General features: G+C 37.3%; 1 protein-coding gene across 4 annotated transcripts in view; it reads right to left on the bottom strand.

The window, feature by feature from the left end:
• Positions 1-12,354, bottom strand: part of SCRN3 (secernin 3) — a 32,900-nt gene that overhangs the window by 10,862 nt on the left and 9,684 nt on the right. For 3 of the 4 annotated variants that reach the window (XM_023259471.2, XM_023259474.2, XM_023259472.2), the window contains one exon: positions 839-877. The exons of the other annotated variant lie outside the window; for it this stretch is intronic. In XM_023259471.2, the coding sequence (XP_023115239.2) occupies positions 839-877 (39 nt within the window). The remainder of the gene's footprint in view (positions 1-838; positions 878-12,354) is intronic. 4 annotated transcript variants of the gene reach the window in all.

Below are 12,354 nucleotides of genomic sequence, written 5' to 3'. Positions count from 1 at the left end.
CCCTATAACTATTAAAGAAATTGACTTTGTAGTTTAAAAACCCACAGAAAAGAAATACCCAGGCCCAGATAGTTTCGCTGGAGAATTCTATCAAATATTTAAGGAAGAATTGACAGCACTCTACACTGTCTCTTACACAAAATAAAAAAGGAGGGAACACTTCCTGATTCACTGTTAGGCTGATGTCAAAACCAAACAAAGGCAGTACAGAACAAAACAAACAAGACAGACCAATATCTCTCATAAATATAGATGCAAGAACCCATAACAAAATATTAGCAAACACAACCCAGCAATACATAAAAAGAATTATATACCACAACCAAACTGGGTTTATTCCAAGGATACAAGGCTGGTTCAATATGTGAAGATCAATGTAACTTACCATATTAACAGGCTGAAGAAGAAAGAGAATCATATCAATTGACACACAAAAAAATAATAAACTTCAACATCTATTCATTACAAAACCTCTCAGCAAACAAGAAATGGAGAGAAACTTCCTTAACATGATAAAGTTAAGCATCTACAAAAAGCTATAGCTAACACTACACTTAATGATAAAAAAACTGGGGCACCAGGGTGGCTCAGTCGGTTAAGCATCCGACTTCAGCTCAGGTCATGATCTTGTGGTCCGTGGGTTCGAGCCCCAGTCGGGCTCTGCACTGACAGCTCGAAGCCTGGAGTCTGCTCCAGATTCTCTCTCTCTCTAGTCCTCCCCCAGTCACACTCTGTCTCTTTCTCTCTCAAAAATAAATACTAAACATTAAAAAAATGATAAAAAGACTAAATGCTTTCCCCCTAGGACTGGGAATAAAGCAAGGAAGTCAGCTCTTACCATTCTTATTCAATATAATCCTGGAAGGTCTAGCCAGAACTATAAGGCAATAAAAAGACACAAAAAGTATATTGATTGGAAAGGAAGAACTAAAACTGTCCCTATTTGCAGATGATATGATAGTCTATATAGAAAATCCCAAGGAATCCACCCAAAGGAGAATCTGCCCAACAACAACAACAACAAAAACCAAAAGCTCCTAGAACTAACAATTTCAATGAGGAAAGTCACAGTAAGATCAACATACAATAAAATAATAACAATTTGAAATTTTGAAAAAATGTTCTAATTAGAGAACAATTTAATTAGGCTCTATAGAAGGGAACTAGAGAACTGTTTTCTTGTTTAGGTTAAGATTGCAAATACTATAGGTCCTGCTTCCCTTCTACAATCCATCCTAAAGAAACAATTTTGGGGGTGCCTCAGTGGCTCAGTCCATTAAGCGTCCGACCTCCGCTCAGATCATGATCTCACAGTCTGTGAGCTCGAGCCCCACATCAGGCTCTGTTCTGACAGCTCAGAGCCTGGAGCCTGCTTCTGGATTCTGTCTCTTTCTCTCTGTCTCTCTGCCCCTCCCCTGCTCATGCTCTGTCTCTCTCTCTCTCTCTCTCAAAAATAAACATTTAAAAAAATTTTTTAAAAAAAGAAACAATTTTGAAATGCAGACAAAACTTAATAAACCAAGATGTACACTGCAACATGGTAAAGACTAGAAAATGACCAAATAGCAAAAAATACTATCTGTTACTTGCCTGTGTCCTACCTTCCACTAGTTATTATGTTCCAGAAGGTCACAGACCATATCAATCATATCTGCTGCTATGTGATCTCAAGTCTAGCATAGAACAAGTTTTCACAAAAGATTTAATAACAAAAAAAGTCAATATGGAAAACCTGGATAAAACTACACAAGTCTTAGAAACACAAAAGAAAATTTCAATAAATGGACAGCCATATCTTGTTCTTGAATAGGAAGGCAATATTATTAGATGTCAATCCTCCCCTAAAATAATCTATAGTTTTGATTCAATTCCAGCCAAACCTCAAAGAATGTTTTGGGAGGAGAAGCTGAATAAAATTATTGTAAAATTTATCTGGAAAATGATCAATCAAGGACTGTCAGGAACATTTTGAAAGAGCAGAGTAGTGAAGATATCCTTGTCCTACCACATAAAAAGAAAAAAACAGTATTGCAAATTCCCTCATTTTGTTCTTTGTTCATACAACAAGTATTGAGTACTTACTGTGTGTACTTACACTGTTTTAAACAAAACTGGACAAATACAGTCATCTAATTTACACATGGGTTTACTGAGGAATTAATTTGATCAAGTTGGTTGACATTTCAAATCAGTAGAGAAAGATAATCCATTTAATCATTAGTACTGGGATCACTGGATAATCATTTGAGTGGTGAGGAAAATGGTAGAATCCTAATTCATACTTTATTTTAGAATGATTCTAGAATCATCATAATTTAAATTTGCAAAATAAAGTTATAAATATAAGATGTAGATAATCATTTCTGGGGGCACCTGGGTGGCTCAGTCAGTTAAGCGTCTGGCTCTTGATTTCGGTTTGGTCCGTGAGATCAAGCTCTGTGTTCACACAGAGCCTGCTTGGGATTCTCTCTCCCATTCTCTCTGCCCCTCCCCTCTCTCACACACTCTCACACACTCACTCTCTCAAAATTAAATACACTTTAAAAAAAGATAACCATTTACAGCATAGTAAAAACGACCTTTCTCAAAGGACATCAATGCTAGAAACCATTAAGAAAAATTCCATATAGTGCAGTATCTGAGAGACTCAGTCTCCCTCTGCCTCTCCCCTGCTCATGCTCTGTTTCTCTCTGTCTCAAAAATAAATAAACGTTAAAAAATGCTTTAAAAAAAGAAAAATTCCATGTAGGACAAAATCAACCGTTATATTTTTAGTTTTCTATTTATGCCAGCTATTTTTCCTTTTTTCTCCTTCCTTGCCCTCTTGAATTTTTCAAGTGTTTATTATTTTACTTCTCCCCTGTTGATTATACATTCTTTTATCATTTTGTTAGTTTCTCTTGACTTATTACAGTCTGCCTTAAATTAATTATCCATTAACCCAAGGACCTTACAACACTTTAACTCCAGTTACTGCCTCCGGTCTTTTGTGCTATGCTCAGACATTTAATTCTACTGTGTTTGTCTGAGTCTTCTGAGAAGCAGATGCCATGACATATGGTTAAATGTACAAGGACTTTATTAGGGAAAATGACTATGAGGGAAAACGCCTGTGAGAGAAAATGAGGAGGAAGCTAGATTATGATGGAAGTCTCAACCTGGGTTTGGAAAGTTGAGAGGGAAGAAAAGTTGAGTTGGAAGTGTCCTAGAATGCCACACCATCTAAGAAAAGCTTTGCAAGCCTACCAGGGGTTCCTTGACCCAAAGTCGGCCATTGGAGGATTCCCATGATCCCAGGAATTCCTTAGTCTCCCTGCCTCTTTCAGTCATTGGCAAGGAGCAGCCTGTGGGAAGCATAGTCTCAATACTACACAAAATCCATGCACGACGTATTTTGAACACTGCCGCTATGGCCATTGGTCATAAAATTATCATTTTAAATACTCAATATTCATTTAGTTTTACCCACTTATTTCCTGTTTTTGTTGCTCTTCATTCACTCCTGCTTACCTTGCTGATATCCGAGATCATTTTTCCTGCCTGAAGAATGACTCTTACTATTTTAGTGCCAATTGGCTACTGACAAATTTTGTTTTATTTCAACTTCATTTTTGGAGGAGATTTTCACTGGTATTGAGTTCTAAATGACTAGTCATTATTTGTCTTCATCACTTTAAAGGTGTCCTTTACAGTCTTCTGGATTCCTTCCCATCTAGTAAAAAGTTAATGGGTCAGTCGCATATTTGCTCCTTTGAAGATAATATGTATCTTTTCTCTCACTGCTTTTAAGATTTTCTCTCTGTTGGTTGTTGTTTGGTTGGGCTTTTTCCTTTAGAAATCTTACTATGATGTGCCCAGGTATGGTTTCTTTTCATTTATTCTTGTGGTGTATAGAGCTTGAAGCTCTGGATTAATGACTTTTATTAGTTTTGGGAAATTCTTGGCCAGTATCTCTTCAAATATTGCTTTTGCCCCTCCATATTCTCTCTGTCCTTTCCTGCTGAGACTCCAATTACATGTGTGTGAGACCTTTTCACTGAGTCTGAGATGGCTCTCACACTCTTTTTTTTTTTTTAATGTTTATTTATTTTTTTGAGACAGAGAGAGACACAGCATGAGCAGGGAAGAGGCAGAGAGAGGGAGACACAGAATGTGAAGCAAGCTCCAGGCTCTGAGCTGTCAGCACAGAGCCCGACGCGGGGCTCGAACTCACGAACTGTGAGATCGTGACCTGAGCCGAAGTCGGACGCTTAACCGACTGAGCCACCCAGGCGCCCCTCTCACACTCTTACCTATATTTTCTAAACTTTTATCTCTCTGCTTCAATCAGGAGAGTTTCTACTGATCTTCCAGTTAATAATTTATTTTGCTAAGTCTAATCTGTTATTAAACCAATCCATTGAATTCTTAATTGCAGTAATTAGAATGCTATAGTTCTATTATTTCCACTTGATTCTATTTATAGATTCCAGTTCTCTGATGAAATTCTCCATCTCTTCATCTAATTTTCTTGAACATATAAAACATGCTAATTTAAGTCGGTGTCTGATAAAGCTATGTGGGGAAGTACGGTCAAGAATTCCATATATTTACATAAATGGATTAGAAAAAAGTTTAGGGTAGAAAGCTGCCACCATGGGGCGAAAGCGCCCAAGGTTAGCTAGCGAGATTATTGTAATGGGATCACGCGTAACTTGTTATATCACCTGCAGGAAATTACTTTCCATCTGGCGCCAATATACTATTGTGCTTTGATCACAAACTCCACTCGCCCCCCCCCCCCCCAGACCCTTTGCTTCTTACACACACAAGTTAACAATTACTATCTGATTGTTCTCTTCATGTTCACCACGTGTGTAAGATCTTGTTTTCTTCACATCACCATGTGTGCAAGATCTTGAGAGCTCAATAAATATGCACACAAAAGCTTTGTTTGGGGCTCTTGTCTCCTCCCAGACACTAGTCTCTCTCGTATTCAATTCTATGTCTGCTCTCTTGCTGCACAGGAGAGAATTCCAGACTCCTAGTCTGTGACAAAGCTAGTTTGTGGATACCAATGGGTTAGTTTCTATTGTCTGCTTTCTCTTGGTTTTTGGTCATTTAGTCTTATTACCTGGCATGTCTGATAATTTTTTACCCAATGTTGGAAACTATGAATGAAAATTTGTAGAAGCTCCTCATATTTTCAACAGAGGACTTAATTTTCTTCTGGTAAACACACAGAATATAGGTAGATTACCTACTGATCCAGTTGTGACTGGCCTGGTCCCTGTTGCTTCTTTCTCCTAAGTGTAGTTTTTTTGGGCTGAAAGGCTGGGGTGTTTCCCAGGACTCTTCTTGATTGGCAATCAAATTTAAGTTTTGTCCCTAAAGCCTTGTGAGAGTCCCACATCTCTACTTAGCTTTTTAAGCAGTTAGCAACTACTTTGGTCTTGATTTCTCAGTGTCTCATCCTACATATGTGCCGCTTAGAAGTCAATGATTGCTTTAAGGAGAAATTGTGACAAGAAGGTCAGGTGCTTCTCAGAGTGTAGATAGTCTTTTCTCAATCTGTTGAACCTAGACCCTCATGTCCTAACTGTTTCAGGCATTCACCTATGCCTTCATACAGTGGCTTTTATTCCTCCAGCTTTTTTGTTTTATTCCTCCAGATTTTATAGGTATTCTTAGGGGGAGGTTAGTCTAACACTAGTTACTCCTTAATAACCAGAAGCAGAAGTCCAGCTCTGTGCTTTTAACCCTCCACTGTTGTGCCTCCCACCAGTCTCTTTTTACCCTCACGTAGTATCAATTTCTCAATAACAGTAATGAACATGATAGACCCATATTGGAACAAGTACAGTTACAATAAAAACCCATAAAACGTATAGTTCCTGGTATCAGATATTTTCAGATACTTTATATTGACAATGTTTAGGAGCACCTGGGTGGCTCAGTCAGTTAAGCATCTGACCCTTGGTCTCAGCTCTGGTCATGATCTCATGATTTGTGAATTTGAGCCTCACATCAGGCTCTGCACTGACGGCACAGAGCCTGCTTGGGATTCTCTCTCTCCCTCTGTCTCTGTGCCCATCCCTGCTTTCTCTCTCTCTTCCTCACAAATAAATAAATCAACTTAAAAAAAAAAGAGGAGGGGCGCCTGGGTGGCGCAGTCGGTTAAGCATCCGACTTCAGCCAGGTCACGATCTCGCGGTCCATGAGTTCGAGCCCCGCGTCAGGCTCTGGGCTGATGGCTCAGAGCCTGGAGCCTGTTTCCGATTCTGTGTCTCCCTCTCTCTCTGCTCCTCCCCCGTTCATGCTCTGTCTCTCTCTCTCTCTCCCAAAAATAAATAAACGTTGTAAAAAAAAAAAAAGAGGAAATGTTTGACTACTGCATTAAAATTAGTTCTAAAGAAACAAGTAACTTGTTTGACCACAAGCAACATGGTTGACCACAGCTATTTGTTTGCTCTCTCCTAATACCCTACTACAATGACAGTAAAGGAATAAAAAACGAAATAACCCACAAAGAAAGCATGAAAAGCAAGCATTTCTGCCCCCTCCCATTCCCATGATATATGGGAATAATTAAAAGAAAAAAGCTTACAGCAAGTCTGTACTCAAGATGTGATTCTGTGACATTTCAAATTAAAATAAAACTGACTTCCATATAAAATTATGTTCCGTCCTCAGTCAACATGTTACCAACTGTTTTATGTTAATACCAAATTTTCCATTTCTCCACAGGATAGCTATGACTTCAAATTCAAGAAAAATAATTTATAGATAACTTGTTATAGGAGCAAATCTTTCTGTTAATTTTGAGAAAATGCAGGAAGAAAAAAAAAGGGGGTGTACCCGAAAACAGCCCTTCACATTAAAACTAAACAATAAAGCAACTTCTATCTATCCACTTCTATCTATCAGACACATAGCTTCTGCACCTAGTGAGATTTTAAAATGATTCAAATCTAAATTCCTATAAATGGCAAGTTTTAATGAAAACAGTGTCAGAACCATAACACTGCAATAATACAGGTATTATGAAAATGTTTTCTGTATTCAAAACCTGCAATTCTCAAAATGAAGGGAGGATTTACATGATCACTTGACTAGGATAGCTATAAGTAATCCACTAGCACGCATTGAATAAGTACTGAGACCGCAGTAGCAGGGTTCAGTAAAATGAATGCAAAACACAGGGTGCAATTTCATTGCAATTTAAACTAGTTATTTAAAATACATGAGTGAATATAGATACAATTTGATATACATGCAGCACAGTTAATAGCTATCAGGTAGCTGGAAAGACGAGAGGTAGGCTCTTCCATCTAGAAAAATCATAGGAAAAATTAACTATAATGTACTAGTAGACAATTTTCTATGAAAGTATTGGGAAGACATTTATTCTTTTGGCAAAGCACAGAAAGCTGGATGAACTGTACTTTACACTTGGGAAGAAAAATAAGTTTCATGTCAGATGCAAGTCTTGCTATAATCATGTATGCATTTTAAATCTATAACTCAGTTATTTTGTAGTTAAATATAACAGAATTAATTATTCTGATGCAGTGGCTAATTAATTTATAATTACCTCTATTTTTTCTTTTGTCCAATTACCCTAAACCTTACGATTCCTGACATTTTCCTCTCCACCTGAATTATGTGTTGTTATTCTTCATTTTTTAAAAGGAATACCTGCTAATTTATGTCCTGAGCCTCTAAATTTATTGCCAGAAAAAAAGTACACAACAGCAATCTTTGTTACATTATCTGTAAGTTATGGCTTAATCCAACGAACAATCCTTTGTTAACTTCATCAAAAACACTTACGAAACACACACAACATATTACTGCAAGACATTGAACTAGGTGCTGAGAGAAATGTAAGTTCAAATAAGAGAGTCCATTTTTTTCAGTTTCATAGAGGAGATAAACGAGCAGTTTCCTCATTCATAAAATGAAGCTAATACCCAATTCATAGTTCCCTGGAGAACATAATGTAATCACTTAGCACAATGTCTAGCCCTTGATAGCTTTTAGTAAATGGGAATAGATATGCTGCAATTGCTACTCCGTCTCTACTTTTACAACAATAGTAAGTCTAAAATTATAATCCTTGGGATAACACATTTTGGCATTTTCTTTTTTTTTTTTTTTTTTTTTTTTTTTTGAGACAGAGAGAGACAGAGCATGAACGGGGGAGGGGCAGAGAGAGAGGGAGACACAGAACCGGAAGCAGGCTCCAGGCTCTGAGCCATCAGCCCAGAGCCCGACGCGGGGCTCGAACTCACTGACCACGAGATCGTGACCTGAGCTGAAGTCGGCCGCTTAACCAATTGAGCCACCCAGGCGCCCCCATTTTGGCATTTTCTACATATCCATCCACATGAAAAAAAAAGATCATTTAAATAAACTATTTATTAAATGACAAACTAACATTAAGAAACTTTACAGGAAACCTTTCAAACGGTAAGACATTTTGCTAGAAAGCAAAATGTAAGTAAGATACTAAATACTTTGAAAACAATGATATTAAGGCATTCTAAAAAGTCACAAAATTTTTTCTGCCATACCAAATAGATAACATAATTGCTTTGTTTAATGGATACCTAAGAGGCAAATACCAATCACTGATCTCTGAGTAGTTGCTTTCTCATTGATTTACAGAACCATATTATCCTTCAAGTGAAGGAATATATTAGTCACATATTTTGGACTATTAGTGGAATGACCCATTCAGTAGTTATTTCACTCAATAATCTTCTAAATAAAAGGTGTTTTTCTGGAGTTCTTTGGAGGCAAAGGGACAAAGATACATTACAAGTTATTTTTTAAGAATTAATGGTAACTAGAGGAGGCTGGCTAGCTCAGTCAGTTAGGCATCCAACTCTTGATTTTGGCTCAGGTCATGATCTCAGGGTTTGTGAGACTGAGCCCCACATCAGGCTCTGTGCTGTCAATGGGGAGCCAGCTTGGGATTCTCTCTCTCCTCTCTCTGCTCCTTCCTCTGCTCATGTTCTAACTCTCTCAAAATGAATAAATAAACATTTTTAAAAAGATTAGTAACTAAATATAAAAATGGAAAGATACATTAATTAACAGGCAATTTAAAAATCACAATTTTTTAACAAACATAAGAGTATGTCTAATCTTACTAGTAACAGATCTATATTTTAAAATAATAACATGTCATGAATAGACACTTCTCCAAAGAAGACATCCAGATGGCCAACTGACACATGAAAAAATGCTCAACATCACTCATCATCAGGGAAATACAAATCAAAACCACAATGAGATATCACCTCACACCTGTCAGAATGGCTAACGTTAACAACTCAGGCAACAATAGATGTTGGCGAGGATGCGGAGGAAGGGGATCTTTTTTTGCACTGCTGGTGGGAATGCAAACTGGTGCAGGCACTCTGGAAAACAATATGGAGGTTCCTCAAAGGATTAAAAACAGAACTACCCTACGACCCAGCAATTGCACTACTAGGTATCTACCCAAGGGATGCAGGTGTGCTGTTTTAAAGGGGCACATGCACCCCAATGTTTACAGCAGCGCTATCAACAACGGCCAAAGTATGGAAAGAGCCCAGATGTCCATTGATGGATGAATGGATAAAGAAGGTGTGGTATATCTATACAATGGAGTATTACTCGGCAATCAAAAAGAATGAAATCTTGCCATTTGCAACTACATGGATGGAACTAGAAGGTATTATGCGAAGCGAAATTAGTCAGAGAAAGTCAAGTATCATATGACTTCACTCATATGAGGACTTTAAGATACAAAACAGATAAACATAAGGGAAAGGAAGCAAAAATAATACAAAAACAGGGAAGGGGACAAAACATAAGAGACTCTTAAATATGGAGCACAAACAAAGGTTACTGGAGGAATGTGGGAGGGGGGATGGGCTAAATGGGTAAGGGGCATTAAGGAATCTACTCCTGAAGTCACTGTTGCACTATATGCTAACTTGGATGTAAATTAAAAAATTAATTAAAAATAAATAAAGGCAATGAGATATTTAAAAACGGTTTATAGAATAGGGTAAAAATAGAGATAGAAGAAAAGAAAAATAAAGATAAAAACCATACAATTTAAAAAATAATAAATAAATAAAATAGTAACATGTCATTTTTGCCTACACAATTTATTAAGGTTGAACAAAAATAATATCCTACATTGATAAATATATTAGAACGGCACTCAAATATTGCTGGTAGAAATTTAATTTGATGCAACTTTTCTGGTGGCCATTTTGACAATGTGTTTCAAAAGTCTTTAAACATGCATATGCTTTGACCCTACATTCTACTTCTAGAAACATATTCTAGGAAAATAATCATGAATGAGAATATAAATAAGGTATAAGCATATTACATAATTTTCAGTACTGAAAAACTAAAAACAACCTAGATAATGGGGAATTTGTTAACTAAAGTATGAGTCATACAATCAATCATTACTATATAATAATTATAATACAACCATATGGAAGTAAACAAGATATCACAATATTAGAATACTATGCATCTTTAAAAAATTTTTTTAATGTTTATTCATTTTTTAAAGACAGAAACTGAGCACAAGCAGGGGTGGGGCAGAGAGGGGGGAGGACACAGAATCTGAAGCAGGCTCCAGGCTCTGAACTGTCAGCACAGAGCCCGACATGGGGCTCAAACTCACAAACCACGAGATCATGACCCGAGCCGAAGTGGGACACTTAACCACCCAGGCACCCCTAGAATACTATGCATCTTTTAAAAATGAGAAAGTTCTGTACATATCAAAACAGAATTATCTATATTATATATTGCTAACTAAAGAAAAGTTATGTGCAGAAGTGTGTATATGGCATACTGCCATTTCTGTAAAAAAAAGAAAAAAGAAAAAATTACATATACATATTTATTTCATTAAGCATATATTATATCTGGAAGACATAAGGGAATACCTACGGAAAAAAGAAATGAGTATCTAGAGACAGAGTAGGAATATACTCTTGTATACTCTTGTGTACCTGTGGATTTTGAATCGTGAATTTATTTCTATTTCTATAAGTAAAATAATGTCATAGAATATTAAATAACATAGGAAGGAGTTCTGCTTTCAATTAAGCTAAGTAAGTTCCTATCAGACCAACCCTTAGATAACTATAAACTTGGGATGTAATACAAACTATCAGGCACCTGCGTGGCTCAGTCGGTTAAGTATGTGACTTTGGCTCAGGGCATGATCCCGAGAGATCATGGGTTCGAGTCCTGAATCAGGTGAGCTTGAGCCCCACTTGGGTGAACACAAGCCCCACTTTGGGTGAGCCCCACTTCTCTCTCTCTCATTGTCTCTCTCTCTCCCTCCCTCCCTCTCTCTCTTTGCCCTCACTTGCACCCTCTCTCTTTCTCAAAAAAATACAGACTACCTGAAGGTTCTTTACAGTGAACAAAAGCAGGAAAATTCTGGAGGGGGACATTTGGAAGATGGGATGAAACACAGGATAAATTTCCTATTTGTGTTCTGGCTTTAGCTCAAGGGAAGGCCACAGTCAATGCTGTGCAGTATTGTGCAGGTATTTACAGAAAATCTCCGTCTTTCTGGCTTGAAGAACCAGAGGTCAACCACAGGTACTAGAAAGGGAAGGAGAAATCCCATAAAAGACGGAGTTACAGAGAAGAACCCCCAAATTCTGTGGAAAAAAAAAAAAACCTGCCCAAATCTCCATCTGCTGTGTGAATCGCCATGTCAGGCAGTTTGCAAGCAGCTCAGCTAAAGATGAAAGAACTCAGCTGAAATTTGAGTTGCCCGCCCGTTGGGTTTACAGATTGAGTACAACCAATTAAATTGTCTGCCAAATCAAGAGTTATTTCTTTTTAGGTGAGTTTTGGTGGTCTGTGGCTTTCAAGGAATTAGTTCATTTCCTTTACTTATTGAATACACTTAGAGCTGTTTGTAGTATTCCTCTATCACCTTCCTTATTGTGCTGTGGTTGATAATGATATTTCTCTTCCTGACATATAACTTGTGTTGTTTTCCTCTTTTTCTTTGTCAAACTGTCTACAGTGTATCAATTTTATTGCTCTTTTCAAAGAACCAGCTTTTGGTTTGGTCAATTTTCTCCACTGCTTTGTTATTTTCAATGTTATTGATTTCTGCTCTTGTTTTTATTATTTCCTTACTTTTCCTTGACTGGGATTTTTGTTTGGTTTGGTTTGTTTGATTCATTTTGTTTCCTTTCTTTTTTTTTATTTAAAAAAATTTTTTTAATGTTTTTTTATTTTTGAGAGAGGGAGAAACGGACCACAAGTGGGGGAGGGTTAGAGAGAGGAGACACAGAATCCGAAGCAGGCTCCAGGCTCTGAGCT

The sequence above is a fragment of the Felis catus genome, chromosome C1, assembly GCF_018350175.1.
Source record: "Felis catus isolate Fca126 chromosome C1, F.catus_Fca126_mat1.0, whole genome shotgun sequence".
NCBI classification, from domain to species: Eukaryota; Metazoa; Chordata; class Mammalia; order Carnivora; family Felidae; genus Felis; species Felis catus.
Note: the sequence above shows the minus strand (reverse complement) of the source record. Positions and strands in the feature narration are given on the sequence as shown.